The following is an 18,649-nucleotide window of genomic DNA, read 5'->3' as shown; positions in this document are numbered from 1 at the left end:
TCAGTTCCCACCCATAGCGCTTGTGCTGCAGTTCATAATGCTGTCCCCAGAGGGCGCTCCACTTCCCCTGGCGCAGAGGAACCCCGTGCCCCAGTCACCAGGATCTGTGCTGTCCAGAGTCCTGAAGAACTGCAGCGCCCTCGGGAATGTTTCCCAGGTTCTGGACACATTCGCAAATGATGCTTGTCCAAAAAGGCTGCATTCAAACTCACTGAACCCAGGAACAAGGAGTCTGCTCCTCTCACTGTGCCTCAGTACAGCCGAGTCTCTGCTGAAAGGAGCATATCAAAGCAAGCACTTAGTTAGCACAACCACCCCACTACCCTTCCTGAAATTTAAAATACCTCAATATCTACCCCCACACACACTTTCACAGTGTCATTCTCAAATGACTTCCACTGAGACACATCAAACCTGTGATGTCTACACAAGAAAATGTTCCTGTGGTGTTTCAGTCTGTTCCTGCTGCTGTATTAGACATACCAAAAGCAAGATCTGAAACCATGAAACTCTTAGAAGAAAATATAGGCAGTAGTCTCTTTGACATTGGTCTTAAAGACATCTCTTTGTCTCCTCAGGCAAGGGAAACAAAAGCAAGAATAAATCAATGAGTTTCTAAATCTTAGAAACTCTAAGAAACTAAAAAGCTTTTCCACAGTGAAGGACAAAACAAAAACACAGCCTACTACATGGGAGAAGATATTTGCAAACAGTATATCTGATAAGAGGTTAATATTCAAAATATACAAAAGCCTCATGCGACTCAACATCAAAAAGAAAAAAAAAAGCACTCTGACTAAACATAGGCAGAGGACATGAGTAGACATTTTTCCAAAGAAGACAAACACATGGCCAAGAGACACAAGAAAAGATGCTCTGTACCACTCATCTCTGAGGAATGCACATCAAAACCAGAATGAGCTACCACCTCACACCTGTCAGAATAGCTGTTATAAAAAAAGACAACAAATAACAAAGATGTGGACAAAAGGGAACCTTTGTGCGCTGTTGTTGGAATTGTAAATTGGTGCAGCTGTTGTGGGGAACAATACAGAGGTCCCTCAAAAAATTAAAAATAGAATTGCCATATGATCCAGCAATTTCACTTTGGGGTATTTACTCAAAGAAAACAAAAACAATAAGTTGACAATATATATGCACACCAATGTTCACTGCAGCATTATTTACAATAGTCAAGATATGAAAGCAGCCTAATGGTCCATTGATAGATGAATGAGTACATAATATACATATGACATTACAATATACTCAGATATAAAAAATGAAATCTTGCCATTTTTGACAATTTGGATGAATCTACAGAATATTAAGGGGGCTTCTCTGGTGGCTCAGAGGGTAAAGAGTCTGCCTTCAATGCAGGAGACTCAGGTTTGATCCCTGAATCAGGAAGACCCCCTAGAGAAGGGTATGGCAACTCAGTGCAGTATTCTTGCCTGGAGAATCCCATGGACAGAGGAGCCCAGTGGGTGATGATCCATAGGACTGCAAAGAGTTGGACATGACTGAAGTGACTTAGCACACATGCATGCAGGGCATATTATGCTAAGTGGAATAAGTCAGGTACAGAAATACAAATACCATATGATCCTGTACATGGAATCTAAAAAATAAAGCATACAGACAAAACAAAATGAAAACAGACTCATAGAAAACAAATGGGTGGTTGCTGGAGGTGGTGGTGAGGCCAAACAGGCAAAGGAGATTAACTGCAAACCACCACTTATAAAAACAATAAGCCATAAGGATGCAATAAACAACATAAGGAATATGGTCAATGATACTGTCCTAACTTTGTGTTGGGACAAGTGGTTACTAGACTCGCCATGGTGATCAGTTCATAATGTATGCAAATGTCAAATCACTATGTAGTACACCTGAAACTAACACAATATTGTACATCAATGCTATTTCAATAAAAATTAAAGAGCCCTTAAAATATTGACCCAACATGCAAATAACTTAACTGCCATCAAGAAAAAGACTAGTATTATTTAAAGAAATACAAGACCACGTCATCAACCACATAAAATTGACAATGTCCAGGAATCAGTGAAAAATTACTAGACATAAAGAAGTAGGAGCATATGACACTTAATGAAAGAAAAATGACTCAGTGAGACATGACAGAGCAAACAGACGTAGCAGACAGATACATTAAAGCATTTATTACAAATATGATCCACATACTCAAGGACATAAAGGAAAACATTAACACAATAAAAGAAGAAATATGAGATTAAAAACTAAGAAACTTCTGGAGATGAAAATAAATGATCTGAGATGAGAGTTTCACTGAATGAGACTAAGAGCTGATTCAACATTGTGGAAGAATAAGCAGTAAACTTGAAGATATAGAACAGATCCTATTCAAACTGAAGAGTATAGAGAAAAAAGACTGGAAATGGTGAACAGATGCTCAGGGCCAATAATGAGATCATATTGGGCAATACCACATATGTAAAATTGGAGATGCAGAGGAGAATAGGAGAATAGAGACAGGAAGACTAGAAATACATACATATACATATATATATAAAATAATAGAAATATATGTATAATAAAATATATATAAACATTGACTTCAATTTCACAAATTTGATCAAAAGTATAAAATTTCATATTCAAGATACTTAACACACTCCAAATAGGATAATCTCTGTCTGTCTCCCTCTCACTCACACACAGATACATACACATTTACACACCAAGGCACATATTAATTAAATTATTTAATTTATTTTTAAACCATGCCTCATGGCTTGTGGGATCTTAGTTCCCCAACTAGGGATTGAACTCATGCCCTTGGCAATGGAAGTGGGGAGTCCTAACCCCTGGATGGCCAGAGAACTCCCTTAATCAAATTTTTTAAACCCAATGAAAAAGAGAAAATGTTAAAACCAGCCAGAGAAAGATATAAACTACAAAGAAAGATGAAAGTAACAGCAGAATTCTCATAAGAAACTAAGCAAGCCAAAATAATTTGAACAACAGAAAGGAGGAAAATTTAACCTAGAATTCCTAATCCAATAAAAGTGTCTTAGGCAAAAACTGATAGACAAACAACGGCTAAGAGAATTCATTACCAACATACCTACACTACAAAAATATAGGAAAAGACCTTCAGGTAAAAGGAAAATGATACTATAGAGAAAATATTTGGTTTTTGTTTAGTGGCTAAGTCGTGTTTGACTCTTTTGTGACCCCATGAACTGTAGCCCGTCAGGCTCCTCTGTCCATGGGGATTCTTCAGGCAAGAATACTGGAGTGGGTTGCCATTTCCTTCTCCAGAGCCTCTTCCTGACCCAGGAATCAAACCCACATCTCCTGTGTCGGGCAGGAGGACTCTTTATCACTGAACCACCTGGGAAGCCCAGAGAAACCATACTCTTGTCTTAAATTACAAATAAATCTGAGAAACGAGGCTGCTGCTGCTGCTGCTAAGTCGCTTCAGTCGTGTCCAACTCTGTGCGACCCCATGGACTGCAGCCTACCAGGCTCCTCCATCCATGGGATTTTCTGGGCAACAGTACTGGAGTGGGGTGCCATTGCCTTCTCCAGAGCCTCTTCCTGACCCAGGAATCAAACCCGAATCTCCTGTGTCAGGCAGGAGGATTCTTTACCACTGAGCCACCTGGGAAGCCCAGAGAAACTATACTCTCGTCTTAAATTACAAATAAATCTGAGAAACGAGGCAGGGTTACCTTAAAGCGAAAGGGCAGCTTTATTGTTCACAAGGTTTGCAAACCAGGGATAAGAAGCCTTTGGCTGTTACCAAAAGTATGTTCCTTGGAGGTGAAGAGGTGAGGGACTCCGAAAAGCACAAACCATGGAAGCAATAGGACTTGCAAAAAGAGACCGGATGGCCCCGGCAGACGGACCACAAGTCCTTGCTGGCTGACCTGTAGTTTCCGATGATGGCTGTCATCAGAGCATGTCCTGAGCGGTTTTTCTAGTAAAAATCTTAGCACAATCAGAAATTCTTACAGTTTTTGTTTGTGGTTTTTCTAAGAACACAGTGTACGTGATTGAACCCTATGTCTGTCATGACTGCCTGGCTCCAGTTTATTTGGGGTCCCTGTTAGCCACAGTGGGTCCATTTTCCATGTTCTCTCCACAGGAAAAGCCTCTTATGTTTTTCCTTGTGTGAAAGTGTTAGTGGCTCGATCGTGTCCAACTCTTTGCGACCCCATGGACTGTAGCCTGCCAGGCTCCTCTGTCCACTGGATTCTCCAGGCAAAAATACTGCAGTGGGTTGCTATTCCCTTCTCCAGGGGACCTGCCTGACCCAGAGGTCAAACCTGCACCTCTTGTGTCTCCTGCATTGGTAGGTGGATTCTTTACCACTGAGCCACCTGGGAAGCCCCCTTAGGGCATGTTGTTTTTACAATAAAATAATGAAGAGCAACTGAAATTATTCATATATGCCTAAACATATAATAGTTAAATTTTCTAATTAAAAAAAAATCTCCTTTGGGACTTCCTTCATGGGCTAGTGGTTAAGAGTTCACCTTCCAATGCAGAGGGTGTGGGTTGGATCCCTGGTCAGTAAGCTGAGATCTCACTTGCCTCAAGGCCAAAAATCAGAAAACAGGAACAAGGGGGCTTCACTGGTGGCTCAGTTGGTATAGAACCCGCCTGCAAATGCAGGAGACCCAGGTTCGATCCTTGGATTGGGAAGATCCCCTGGAGGAGGGAATGGCTACCCGCTCCAGTATTCTTGCCTGGGAAATCCCATGGACAGAGGAGCCTGGCGGGCTACAGCCCATACGATTGCAAAGAATTGGACATGACTGAGCAACTAACACTTTCACACATCATGTTTTTACGGGTCGCATTATGGGCATATCAAACCACTCCAAGGTAAGCACTATTGGAAGTAAGCACTTCTTGTAAGCACAAGAAGAAAAACTATTACGTGTGGCATAGTCCAATTTTGTAATAAGAACATCTATTTCCTCCTTGCCCTCCCAACCATTCCTGTAGAACTATCAGCAAGACACCTGGAGACCAGATGTGATGAGGTGTTATTCCTGGGTAAGGTTTGGGGCCAGGTCCTTTAGCACCTCCTTGTCCACAGACCTCTGGAGCACCCCCAGGAAGGACCAGGCTTACTCACACCTCCTAACCCTACTCCCCCGTGACCTTCTGAACCTGTAAGCGAAACACAGATCAGAAATAAGAGTTCGGTTTGTTGGTTTCTTCACCGGATGTGTTGGAGTCAGTTTCATGGAGGGTTTGCTCTGGAAAGGACAAGACAGAAGGCCACAGGAGGTGTCCCTTCTCCCCCTCCCTCAAATCCAGGGACACCTTGAAAGTGCTTCTCACCTGCTGTAGTAGATCCAGCTGAGGCCACAGGTAAGAAGGAAACCAGCTCCCATCAGGGCGCCCCTAAGCAGGGTGAGGACCAGGGGCCAGGAGCCCTGATTCTCCCCAAAGTCTTGGGGGCAGAAAGAGGAGACACCTACAGGAGGAAGAGAGGAAGAAGGTAGAGGAGAGGTGTGAGTTCACACCTTAGCCCCGCTTACGGCCCCAGCTCTGAAAGAGAAGCATCTGGATGTCCCTGGTGGTTCAGTGGTTAAGACTCCACCTGCCAATGCAGGGGACACCCATTCCATCCCTGGTCCGGGAGGATCTCACTTGCTGCAAAGCAACTAAGCCCGTGTGCCACAACTACTGAGCCCACGCGCATAGAGCCTGTGCTCCACAACTAGAGAACCCACCACAATAAGAAGCCCAAGCAAAGCAACCAGAGAAAGATCTTACACAGCAGTGAAAACCCAGCACAGCCAAAAAATAGAGAACAGGGGCATCAGTGCTTCTACTCACCCAGTACAACTAGGTTTAAGGACACGAGGCTGGAGCCGCTCGGGTGCTGAGCTCTGCGGGTGACCTCTCCTCCATCCCCTAAGACCACCCGGGGCAGCTCTAGGACCCCAGGATCCAGAGGCTGGGAGGGGCTCAGGGTCAGGCTTCCCCGGGACCAGCTTACATTGGCGGGGGGGGGGGGGGGGGTTGCTGTCGATGACACAGACCAGGCGCAGGGACTGGCCCTCCCAGACTCTCAGGGAGGTGGCATTGCCCAGGATCTTGGGGACTGGGAAGACAGAGAGAGCAGGAAGTGCAGGGCTGAGGGGCCCTTCTCCCCTCTCTGTCCTCCCAGATATAGGACAGTGGCCCTGAGATTTCATCACAGGCAAGGGCAAGTAGGGGTGAAGGCCCCCCCACCCTGGAGGTCAGGGGCGGGGGCAGGAGAGGCAACTCAGTGAACCCAGGACAGGGGGATGGATGTTAGAAGAAGATGTTATCTCAACCTGGGAGATAATATCCAAGGAGGTGGCCTCTGATGTGTGACCACGTGCCGGGCATGGACACATGTGGGTCTGGCCACATGCAGGCCTGACACAGGTGATGAAGGAGAAGGGAGATGGAGGGAAGGAGGAGGGTCAGCTCTGGGCCTGCAGACACCCCTTCGTGGCCCCAGTTATGGCAGGCTGGACAAGGCACGACTAGAGGCTGACAGGCCAGAGGGGAGGCTGCTCCAAGTCCAGGTGAGAGAGAGAATGCGGGCCTGAGCTGAGGCTGTGGTCATGGAGGTGGAGAAGGGGAAGACGTGAGGCATTTTCAGGAAGACAAGCTTGCAAACTAAGTCTTGGGGAGGGTTGGGTGAGACACAGTCTAAAGGAATTTCTGAGATGTAGACTCTGATTACTCAGATCAGAGGCTCCCAACCAAGGGGAAGTGGAGGACACTCAGGACAGAGCTTTGTGAGGGGCTTCAGTGTGGAGGCTAGAAAACTCCAGGGTGAATGAACTTGACCTTGCCCTCCTGCAGAAATGGGCAGGAACCTGCTGTTAGTTAGTGTTAGTCACCCAGTCATGTCTGACTCTTTGAAACTCCATGGACGGTAGCCTGCCAGGCTCCTCTGTCCGTGGAAGTCTCCAGGTGAGAATACTGGAGTGGGTAGCCATTCCCTTCTCCAGAGGATCTTCCTGACCCAGGGATCGAACCTGGGTCTCCTGCATTGCAGGTGGATTCTTTACCATCTGAGCCACGAGGGAAGACCAGGAGCCTGGTACCCAGCTTGGGAATTCAGACTCCTGGCAGGTGGAGATGGCACAGTCAGGAAACTGACAGAGAATCAGGGAAAGGATGGCATGGGAAAGTGAGGGGTGAGGAGAGGTGGGAAGAGAGGGAACAAGGGGAAATGACAGCAAATAGTCACCTAGGAGTCCACAGTGGCCCAGAGAGAGTCCTGCCAGGGGACAGAGTGGGGGACAGGGGAGGGGAGACGCAGGAGCCGAGAGGGGATGAGTGGTGAGGGGCCTGATTCTGTTCAGTCTTCACAGCATCCCCCCATCTGACCTCCATGCTGCCCAGGGATCTCACACCTGTGCTGTTTTCCCAGAAGATCCGAATATCCAGGTTCTGCAGGGCATCTGGAAGAGAAAGGAATAAAACTCCTGCTGCATTGTGATGGGGGGTCAGGAGTAAGGGGTGAGGCAGAAGTCTCCATCTTCACCCCACCTTGTCTCCAAGAAGAGTCCCTGAGTATCCCACCCAGGACCCTTCATCTCCTTCCCCCGCATCCTCCAGGACCCAGGCTCTTGGCTCCCCACTCACAGGACACATTGAGCCTGATGGTCACGTATGTGCTCACACCAGCTCCAGGGAAGGACACACGACACGTGAGGTTGGTGCCGTGGTCCTGGGGCTGCAGGGTGAGGGTGAGCACTGAGGAGTGGGGACTCTGGGGGTGCAGGGAGGTGAGGGCGACCCCGGTCCAGGAGAAGGTGGGGGGCGTCCCCCTCTCACAGGCCCATGGCACCGCACAGGTGAGGTTGGTGGGGCGGCCGAATGCTAGGGTCCCCTGGACGTGGATGTCAGGTGTGTCTGTCAGAGCTGGAGAGGCGGAGACGCAGACCCAGGACTGGAGGGGGGACCCCTGTGTGCCCCTCAGAGCAGTTGTTCCCCAGCATCCTGTACCCCTGGGTCCCCCCCAGGATGAGAAGACAGGGTTCCCCTCCCACCCTGCCCTGGGGACCCTCAGGACCCCTGTATGTATGCCCTCCACTTGGCCCCATCCTTACCTGTCACATGGACCGAGAGCAGATGCCATTTATAATTATATTTCACAGTAGGCCCTCTCTCCAACCTAAAGAAGTATACTCCTGTGTCCCTCCTCTGGGCCTCTCTGATGTCCAGGGAGCAGTCTTTGGTCCGGGGGTCTCCAAGGAGGAGGAATCGGCCCTGGGTCTCGCTGAGCACTGCATGCGCTGGGTTGTTTGTGGCCACCACCACGGATCTCCATCGGTATCCACCCCTTCTAGGAACCAGTAGCCATGAGCTGCGTCGGAGTCTTTCCAGCCTTCCCTGGGATAGTAGATGGAGCAGGGCACGCGGATACACAAGCCCTCCTGCACCGACACGGACGGCTGCACGTCCAGCCAGTATCTCGAATTATAAGCCAGGGACCCTGCGGGGAATTGAGGATCAGCCAAGCCCCCGCCCCGCGACCCCTGCCCCGCCGTCCACTCACCCGCCCACAGCAGCGGCAGCAGCAGTGGCAGCATGTCTGAGCCGGAGGGTGTCTGGGCGTCCTTGTGTGAAAAGAGAAGGGAAGGGAGAGGGAGGTAGGGCTGCGGGGAGACCCGTGGGAAGCTGGGGAGGAGCAAGAAACTGTTCATAGAAGAGGAACTTCAGAGCCGGAGCTCCTCCCCCTCCACACACAGCAGACAGGACACCCCTGGGCCCAGAGACCCCGGAGACCTGCCCAGAGAGGAGCAGACAAGCAGAGGACCCCTGTCCTGACCCCCATCTGGGGCTCGTCCCTCCAGCACCGGAGCTCAGACCTGTGAGGGCACGGAGGGCTGGGACTCAGGCGGCCTTCTAAGGTTCTCCCATCTGAGCTCGGCTGTCTACACCAGGGCGCTGCTCAACTCCACTCTTGACCTGGAGAGTCACAGCCTCACGGAGACCCTTGGGTGGTCATTCCTGTGAGATGCAGGGCTCTTTACGGTCTGTGGGAGTGTCTGGAGCAGAAGACAAGAAGGGGCTCCTGGGTGGAGTGAAGGCAGCAGCCAGCCACCCATTCACGCATCACCCCAGCAGTGAGCTTCTCTGGGTGGTGACCTGGAGACCAGAAGGGATACGACTCACCTGGTCCCGGCCGGAGAGATGCCCCCTACCCGGGGCCCTCACTTTCTCCCCCGACACACAGCACTGCTCTGAGACGTGTCACAGGAGATATTGCTGTGTGTCCCAGCAGCATTTTGGGAAGTTTTTTTTTTTTTTTTAATGAGTACCTGCCTTCTGAGAAATCTGTATGTAGGTCAACAAGCAACAGTTAGGACCTGAAATGGAAAAAGGGACTGGTTCCGAATTGGGAAAGGAGTACATCAAGGCTGTATATTGTCACCCTGCTTATTTACCTTCTATGCAGAGTACATCATTCAAACGAAATGCCAGGCTGGATGAAGCACGAGCTGGAATCAAGATTGCTGGGAAAAATATCAATAACCTTAAATATGCAGATGACACTACCTTTATGGCAGAAATCGAAGAGGAACTAAAGAGATTGTTGATGAAAGTGAAAGAGGAGAGTGAAAAAGCTGACTTAAAACTCAACATTCAAAAAACTGAGATCATGGCATCTGGTCCCATCACTTCTCAGCAAATAGATGGGGAAACAATGGAAACAGTGAGAGACTTTGTTTTCTTGGGCTCCAAAATTAATTCAGATGGTGACTGCAGCCATGAAATTAAAAGACACTTGACCCTTGGAAGAAAAGCTATGGCCAACCTAGACAGCATATTAAATAGCAGAGACATTACTTTGCTGACAAAGGTCCATCTAGTTAAAGCTATGGTTTTTCCAGTAGTCATGTATGGATGTGAGAGTTGGACCATAAAGAAATCTGAGCACCAAAGAATTCATGCTTTTGAACTCTGGTGTTAGAGAAAACGTGTTGAGGTGTAGAGAGTCCCTTGGACTTCAAAGAGATCAATCCAGTCAATCGTAAAGGAAATCAGTCCTGAATATTCATTGGAAGGACTGATGCTGAAGCTGAAGCTGCAATACTTTGGCCACCTGATGCAAAGAACTGACTCACAGGAAGAGATCCTGATGCTGGGAAAAATTGAGGGCAGGAGGAGAAGGGGACAACAGAGGATGAGGTGGTTGGATGGCATCACCGACTCAATGGACATGAGTCTGAGCAAGCTCCGGGACTTGATGATGGACAGGGAAGCCTGGTGTGCTGCAGTCCATGGGATTGCAAAGAGCTCAAACGACTGAGCAATTGAATTGAACTGATGGTTTTATTTTTCAATCCAGTGATAAAGAAAGATAACTGTTTTGAAGATGAAAACGTCGAAACTCTAAATACCAAATCCAGATTCCTTTTTCCTCACATCTCCTGGCAACCACAGTTTTATTTTCTATCTCTAGGAATTTGACTACATTAGGTACCTCGTGTAAGCAGAATCATATATGGTTATCCAACTTACATAATTTCCTTAGTTCATCCGTGTGCTAGCATGTATCAGAAATTCCTTCACTTTTCAGGCTGAGTAACATTCCATGATTTTGTCTGTCTGTTCAACTGTTGATGGGCACTTGGGTCACTTATATCACTTGGCTATTGTGAACATGCCAGTATCTCTGAGACCTATGTGCAAATGTCTCTGAGAGCCCCTGATCCCAGTTCTCTTTGATGGATATCAGAAGTAAAATTAATGAATCAGATGTTCATTCCATTTTTAATTTTTGAGGAGTACTGTTCCCTTATCATTCCACCAACCCACACCCCCTTTTCCTTTTATCTCATCTGTGATCATCTTATCTTAACTATACATTTGAAGGTCTCTGTCTTGGAGCCCTCTCCTGATCTCCAGACATTCCTGTCCAGCTCACTCCCTGGCATCACAGGTGCATATCAAGGGGCTTCTCAGAAAAAAAACATTGCATTTCGAATCCCTACTCTCTGAAGTCTTATACAGTCCATGGAATTCTCCAGGCCAGAATACTGGAGTGGGTAGCCTTCCCCTTCTCCAGGGGATCTTCCCAACCCAGGGATCGAACCCAGGTCTCCCGCATTGCAGGCAGATTCTTTACCAGCTGAGCCACAAAGTGCTGGGGACCAGCCCTGGCTGATCCAGGGTATTCGAAGGAGAGACGGCGTAGGCGAAGATCAGGAAACAATTGCTTAATTAAATGTTAATTAAGGATATAAAGAGTAATAGAATGAGGATAGCTCAGTGAGGAAATTCAGTGGAGAAAAGAGGCTGAAATAAGGATAGCTCAGTGAGGAAATTCAGTGGAGAAAAGAGGCTGAATAATTCAGCCAGAAGGTAAGAGAAAGAACGACATGGTGAGACCAAGTTTCGGAGAACAAGGCCCGCACTTTATTTTCCAAAGTAGTTTTTATACCTTAAGTTATGCATAGAGGATAATGGGGGAAGGGGTAGAGTCAGGCAGCAAGCCAGGCTTTCTTTCTGCAAACTTATCATATGCAAAAGCTTAGGTAATTTACATCATCTTCTGGCCCGGAGGCCTGTTAACATTTTAAGACCCTTTCTTCAGAAAATGTATTTTTCTCTAAAGGTGATTGGTCAGGAGCCACCCTCCAAAAGCATTAGATAAAGTTGCATTCCTACAGAGCAAAGGTGTGGTGGGCTATAACAAGAAAAAGAATTAACTCAAGGGTCCCAGGTTACAAACATTAAAGCTACTACTTACACCAATTATATTAATCAATACACTGCCAGGGACACAGCAAGTAAGGGATATGGAAACTTAGCAGCAAACATTGGCCCAACAAGTGAAAATCCCTTCACCAATACAATTTCTAATCAATCTTTTAACTACTCAAAAGAATCTGTGTTTAGACAGTTTAGAACACCTCCTGCCTCTCACAGTTGGGAGGCTCTGAACAGTCACACATGGCCGGAAAAACCTATTCAGGCAGGCTAGAGGATTTCCAAAGGAGTTTGTAGGTTAAACACTGTCACACCCAGGAATTATTAACTGGAACTGTAAGCTAACTCTTTTTTCAGAGAGAGGTAGTGGGGGACAGCCCCCCGTAAAGTCAGAGGTATAGGTGAAAGCACAAAGCAGAAAGTAGGCAGACTCTGGTTTTGGGGGTATATGCTCGAGAATTTCCAGGGGGACTCCTGAAGCTCGATCCCGCCTTTGCGTATGCCGAGCCTCCTTCCTCATGACCTTTGTCATGGGCGGAGCTCCTCACGCTGGCTACCGGCAGTGATAGAATTCCAGTTGAGTTATTCCAGATCCTGAAAGATGATGCTGTGGAAAGTGCTGCACTCAATATGCAATATGCACTCAATATGCAATATGCCGGCTCCTGGCAACAAAGGAAGTCCAAGAATACTGGAATGGGTAGCCTATCCCTTCTCCAGCGGATCTTCCCGACCCAGGAATCGAGCCAGGGTCTTCTGCATTGCAGGTGGATTTTTTACCAACTGAGCTACCAGGGAAGCCCCTGAAGCCCTCCACATAACACAATTCCACCTGCCCAGTTGTTCAGGAGAAACATTTCAACATCATCTTCACTCCTCTTTTTCCCTCACTTACCACCACTAAAATATTTACCTCCACTAAAAAATTTCAGGTACTTCCCTGGTGGTCCAGTGGCTAAGACTCCCTGCTCCCTAGGCAGGAGGCCTGGTTCAATACCCCAGTCAGGGAACTAGATCCCACAGGCTGTAACTAAGAGTCACATGCTGTCACTGAAGATCCCACATGCTGCAACTAAGATCTGGCTGGGCAAATAAATAAATAAGCATGGTAAAATAAAAAAGAAATTAGCTTGACTTTCACAACAGATCCAAATATACCCTCCCTGTCTACACGGCCTCCTTGGTCCATTGCAGCATCACCTTCTGCCTGGAGTACCCAGCAGTCTTGTCACTTCTCTTTTTTGCTGCCCTGGATCCTCTCTGGCTAATTCTGAGCTAAATAGCCATTCAGATCCTGCACCTTTCCTTGTGTGATTTTCCTCCAAATATGTGTGATTAGCTGATGCGCTCTAATTTTATTCATAATATATTTTAAAAACTTCTTGTCCACATAATGACAGCACCATGAAGACGGAAGTGTTCCTCATTCCTTTTGCTTTATTTCAGTAAAATACTCATAAAATAAAAATCATTTTTAACATTGTATACAGTACACTTTAGGGCTTCCCAGGTAGCTCAATGGTAAAGAATCTGCCTGCCAAGCAGGAAACTCAGGTTCAGTTTCTGGGTGGGGACGATCCCCTGGAGAAGGACATGGCAACCCACTGCAGCATTCTTGCCTGGGGAAAACCCATGGGCTGAGGAGCCTGGCGGGCTACAATCCATGGCATTGAAGAAAATGGACATGACTCAGCAACTAAATAACCATGTGTTACGCCTGAGTGGCAGTAAGTACATCACCATGTTAGTGAAACCATCACCACTGTCCATTTCCAGAATGCTTTCATCATCCCAGACAGAAACTCTGGGTGGAGAGTCAGCAGGGCAGAGCCCGCCGAGACTTAGAATCCAGCCTGTGGTGTGGGCCGCTCCATCCCCTGCGTGGGGAGGAAACAGAGCTGCTCCGACTGTGCGGGCAGTGGACGAACCGTCTCTGGTGAGTCCTCTGACCCGAGGGCCGTGCTTCCCAGCTAGAGGAAGCAGGCGATGCATGGGTTCAGCGACTCAGGGAAGAGATGAGGCTGCTGGAAGGACCAGGGTCAGGACGGGGAGGAGATGGGCTTCAAGATGAGCTGTGCTTAGGGGGAAAGTCGGGGAGCCTTTAGTAATTTGCTGGATCCATAGAAGGGGGCGGGGATTAAAGGCGGGCAATTTCGCCTAGCACCCTGGCCCGCCTTGCCCTCTCACCCCGCCCCCCTCACCCACCTTGCACCCCATCCCCTTCTGGCCTTCAGATGGGGGCTGTCATCGACGGGACAAGAAACCCAGTAGAGCAACGGGTTTGAGAAGGAAAATGGCAGCTGAGTTTTGGCCGCCCCGAATGTAGCAATCCCAGGAGTCATCCCAGCGGAGGTGTGCACTGGGATGTTGGTGGTGAGATGCCCCATCACTCACCTGAGGGGTTAAAGGGGGGGTTTCCTTTGCCTCTGACACGCCCCCTGCTGGCCTGGCTGAAGTCCTTGTGCAGCACCTCACTCTGCAGGACAGACCAGGCTCTTGCAGACTTTTCCGATTGGAATTCAAAGGGGATGCGGACTCACCCCCCGCCCCCCAGCCGTGGTTCAGGGACAGGAGGGGTGGGACAGGGCGGTTGGCCCCACAGCAGGGACCTCTATCCCTGACAGTGGGCTGGGGGGGCGGGGTGTGAAGCCGGTCCCCAAGCGGAATCCTCAGGTGCCCCTGGCCATCCTCCTTCCCCTCAGCCTCCTGCCCTCCCCTCAGCCTCCTCTCCCGGGGCAGTGCTCACAGGAGGCCCAGGAGACAGAGGAGGAGGAGCAGGGTCTTGACAGCCGCTTCCCAGATGGCTACCAGGACCGCCTCTGCCGGGCGCGCTGACCGCCCTGAGGGAGAGTGGACGAAGCCGCGTCACCCGCTGGTCCTCAGCCTTGTCCTCCCGCTCCCAGGTGGACTGCGGTCCCTGGCCTTCCAGGCTCCCCTCACTCACCGGATGGAGGACCCCACGTGCCCGCGTCCCCCCACCCCGCCACCTGCCCTCCCAGCAGTTGTCGGGGGCACTCGTTTGCCTGTGGGCGGGGGTGGGCCTCCGCGGGCAGCCCCCGGACACCCACTCTGCAGCGAGACCCTCAGGGAGACGTGCTGGGAGCCGAGGGCGTGCTGAGCTCGGCAGGTGAACTCCCCTTCGTCTCCTGTGAGCACCCGCGGCAGCTCCAGCATCTCTGGGTGGCTGGGCGGTGAGGCGCTGAGGGTCAGGCTCCCCCGGGCCCAGCTGATCCTGGCGGGGGGGTTGCTGTCAACGACGCAGACCAGGCGCAGGGACTGGCCCTCCGAGACTGAAAGAGAGGATCCGTTCTCCTGGGCTTTGGATGCTAGAGAAAAGGAGACCGAGAGTCAGAGACCCAGAGACTGGGAGGAAGAGGAAGATATACTTGGAAGCCGGCTGAGAGGGAGCAGCCCACAGACAGTGACTGGGAGAATCACAGACTCTGTGAGAGGGATCCAGAGAGACAGAGTGAGCGTGGTCCCTCAGCACCGCTGTGTGCTCAGTCGGCGCTGATGGGCTCTGCCTGGTGGATCCAGTCCCCACGAAGCAAACAGGGAGGCTCTTGGCCTACACAGGACACCTCTAAGTGCTGTCAGCCCTGCCGTTAATTCCACATGCCCTTCATTTAGAACCCACATTGACTCTGAAAACTCTTATCCCTTATTCATGGTTTCACTTGACACCAATTTACTGATTTAACAAGCTGTCTCCAAGTAGGCTCAGGCTTCCCTGGTGGCTCAGTGGTAAAGAACCTGCCTGCCAGTGCAGGAGATGCGGTTTCAATCCCTGGGTTGGGAAGATCCCCTGGAGGAGGAAATGGCAACCCACTCAAGTATTCTTTCCTGGAGAATCCCATGGACAGTGGAGCCTGGTGGGCTAAAGTCCATGGGGTCACAAAAGACTTAAGACATGACTTAGCGATAGGAACTAAACAAGGAGGCTCACTCTTAGAAACAGTCTGGTGAGGAACTCGGGCCCAGGAACAGGGGCTCACAACACCACATATTACTTATGGTGGCAGTGACTCTGGGTGGCAAGAGCCCCTGGGTATGGCAATGTGAATGCTACTGTCAGCTCCAGGAGGGCGGCCTGGAGAAGGTAACATCTGCAGTCAAGTGTAAAAAGGAAAGCAGGGACGGCAAGATGATGATGAAGGGTTGGAAGGGCATTAAGGGAAGGAGGAACAGAGCTTGCAAAGATGACCAAGGCCTGTGCATATCGGGGAAAAGCACATAGACTTGCAAGGCTGGAGGGAAGGGGTTGGGGTGGGTGTGGGGGGGCTTTCAGAAATGAGGCCACAGGACGAATAGTGGCATTTGTTTTTTTAAACTCAAAGTGGGAGAAGCAAATGTGATTGATAAATGTAGCTGCGGGTATGCACACATGCTAAGTCACTTCAGTCGTGTCCAACTCTTTGCGACTCTATGGATTAGCCAACCAGGTTCCTCTCTCCATGGGATTCTCCAGGCAAGAATACTGGAGTGGGTTGCCATACTCTCCTCCAGGGGTCTTCCCAATCCAGGGATTGATCCCAGGTCTCCCATATTGCAGGCAGATTCCTTGCCATCTGAGCCACCAGGGAAGCCCAAGAATACTGGAATGGGTAGCCTGTCCGTCTAAGCACTGTGAAAATCACTGTGTATGTATGCTCAGTCGCTCAGTCATGTTGGACTCTTTGTGACCCCATGGACTGCAGCCTGCCAGGTTCCTCTGTCCATGGAGATTCTCTAGGCGAGAATACTGGAGTGGGTTTGCATTCCCTCCTCCAGGGCATCTTCCCAACCCAGGGATCGAACCCAGGCCTTCCACATTGCAGGTGGACTCTTTACCATCTGAGCCACCAGAGAAGCCCACTATATTCAATATCCCATGATAAAGCATAATGGAAAGAATATAAAAGAATATTACAATAGTTACAAGATAACTCATGCAGTGTTTCGGTTAGTAGAATAAAAGGAACACCACAATTTCCCACTGATAGATGCACAGGAACTCAGAATTCATCTATGCACTGGAGCATTCCACAGTCCTGAAGAAGAATAGGGATGTCTGAACTACTGCTATCAAAGGATGCCTAAGATGCTTTAGGCAAGCAAACCAAGGCTCAGAGCAGCTCATGGACACAGGTAACTTCCCACGAGGGGACTGGGTGTCTGAAGACAGACTCTGCTGAACATTTTGAATTTTTGATTCTGTGAAATACATATGACAAACCTAGACAGCATATTAAAAAGCAGAGACATCACTTTGCTGACAAAGGTCCATATAGTCAAAGCTATGGTGTCTCCACGAGTCATGAACAGATGTGAGAGTTGGACCATAAAGAAGGCTGAGCACTGAAGAATTGATGCTTTCGAACTGTGGTGCTGGAGAAGACTCTTGAGAATCCTTTAGACTGCAAGGAGATCAAACCAGTCAATCCTAAAGGAAACCAACACTGAGTATTCATTGGAAGGACTGATGCTGAAGCTGAAGCTCCAATACTTTTGCCACCTGATGCGAAGAGCCGACTCAATGGAAAAGACCTGGGAATGACTGAAGGCAGCAGGAGAAGGGGGCGACAGAGGATGAGATGGTTGGATGGCATCACTGACTCAATAGACATGAGTTTGCGAAAACTCCAGGAGATAGTGAAGGACAGGGAAGCCTGGCGTGCTGCAGTTCTTAGGGTTGCAAAGAGTTGGACATGACTAAGTGACAGAACAACAATACATAACCTGTCAAAATAGACGTAAATTACAAACTATTGGGAGAGGACTCCCCTGGTGGTCCAGCAGTAAAGAATCCACCCACCAATGCAGGAAACATGAGTTTGATACCTGGTCTGGGAGGATCCCACACGCTACAGGGCAACTAAGCCCGTGTGCTACAACTACTGAGCCTGTGCTCTAGAGCCCAGGAGCCACAACTACTGAGCCCACACACCGCAACTACTGCAGCCTGCACACCTAGAATCCGTGCTCTGCAACAACAGAAGCCACCGCAGTGAGAAACCCTACAGCAAAAGCAGAGTGTAGCCCCTGCTTGCCACAACTAGAGAAAAGCCTGTGCAGCAATGAAGACCCAGTGCAGCCAAAAATAAAATGTTAAATGTAAAACTATTTAAATAAAAAATGTTTTTAAATGTAAAACTATTGGGAGGAAATAAACAGCAGAGCTGAAGGAGTCAGGTCGTGGGTGGTGAGGGGCTTTGAGGGGTGGGCTCTGCCCTGTGGATGTCGCCCTGCTCTTGGGGAGCGGAGGAGGAAGTGAACAAGTCCCAGGGGAGTGAGGGGAGGTGGGGACAGCTGGGCACAGCGGCCATGGGGGAAGAGGACGGGCAGGGACCACTGGGTTCACCCACTAGGGGGCTCTGGTCACTGGGGTGGGTCCAGAGTGAGTCAGGGACCAGCAGAGACCAGCCCAGCCCTGAGCCAGAAGCAGCCTCGCTCCCGACAGCCCAGGAGGGGACCTCCTTCCTACCTGTGCTGTTTCCTTGGAAGACAGTCACAGTCAAGTTCTGTGGAGGGTCTGGGACAGAGAGACATGGTGGATCCACGTCACTGGCGAGGCCTTGGTGGATCTGGGCCCAGTGTCCCCAGGAGCTGCAGAAACGGGGAAAGGGTGGGGGTGGGGGCGGGCATCCTCCTGACCCCCTCCCAGCCTGGATTCCAGAACCCGGTGTCTGAGGCCCTGGTGCCCCCTTCCCCTCTGCCCTCCGGCCCCATCAGGGACCCGGGCGTCCTGGTCCAGCTCTCACAGGACACGTTGAGGCGGATGACCGTCGCTGTGGTCACTTCAGCTCCAGGCAAGGTCACCTGACAGGTGAGCTTGGTGCCGTGGTCCTGGGGCCGGGGAGTCAGGGTGAGCACCGATGAGAGGGCTGTTGTGACAACCTGGGAAGAGACGGTGGCCCCCTTCCAGGAGAAGATGGGGGGCGTGCCCCGCTTA

General features: G+C 49.7%; 2 protein-coding genes across 2 annotated transcripts in view; both read right to left on the bottom strand.

Annotated features, from left to right (window-relative positions):
* Positions 1–5,045: 5,045 nt before the first annotated feature.
* On the bottom strand, positions 5,046–8,591 carry LOC104990406 (sialic acid-binding Ig-like lectin 14). Its single transcript, XM_010842478.1, is given in 8 exon segments — positions 5,046–5,100; positions 5,347–5,482; positions 5,848–6,031; positions 6,033–6,115; positions 7,642–7,920; positions 8,109–8,346; positions 8,349–8,494; positions 8,558–8,591. Coding segments are annotated over 8 exon segments (1,155 nt in total).
* Positions 8,592–13,360: 4,769 nt separating this feature from the next.
* The window catches only part of LOC104990351 (sialic acid-binding Ig-like lectin 8), a 6,090-nt gene continuing 801 nt past the window's right edge, over positions 13,361–18,649 (bottom strand). Inside the window, exons 2-7 of the mRNA XM_010842390.1 lie at positions 18,517–18,615; positions 18,182–18,229; positions 14,787–15,044; positions 14,465–14,558; positions 14,113–14,194; positions 13,361–13,790 (exon numbers count right to left, since the gene is read on the bottom strand). Coding sequence (XP_010840692.1) covers positions 13,758–13,790; positions 14,113–14,194; positions 14,465–14,558; positions 14,787–15,044; positions 18,182–18,229; positions 18,517–18,615 — 614 coding nt within the window. The 3' untranslated portion in view covers positions 13,361–13,757. The remainder of the gene's footprint in view (positions 13,791–14,112; positions 14,195–14,464; positions 14,559–14,786; positions 15,045–18,181; positions 18,230–18,516; positions 18,616–18,649) is intronic.

This window comes from Bison bison, unplaced genomic scaffold (genome assembly GCF_000754665.1).
Source record: "Bison bison bison isolate TAMUID 2011002044 unplaced genomic scaffold, Bison_UMD1.0 scf7180017847282, whole genome shotgun sequence".
Classification (NCBI taxonomy): Eukaryota; Metazoa; Chordata; class Mammalia; order Artiodactyla; family Bovidae; genus Bison; species Bison bison.
Note: the sequence above shows the minus strand (reverse complement) of the source record. Positions and strands in the feature narration are given on the sequence as shown.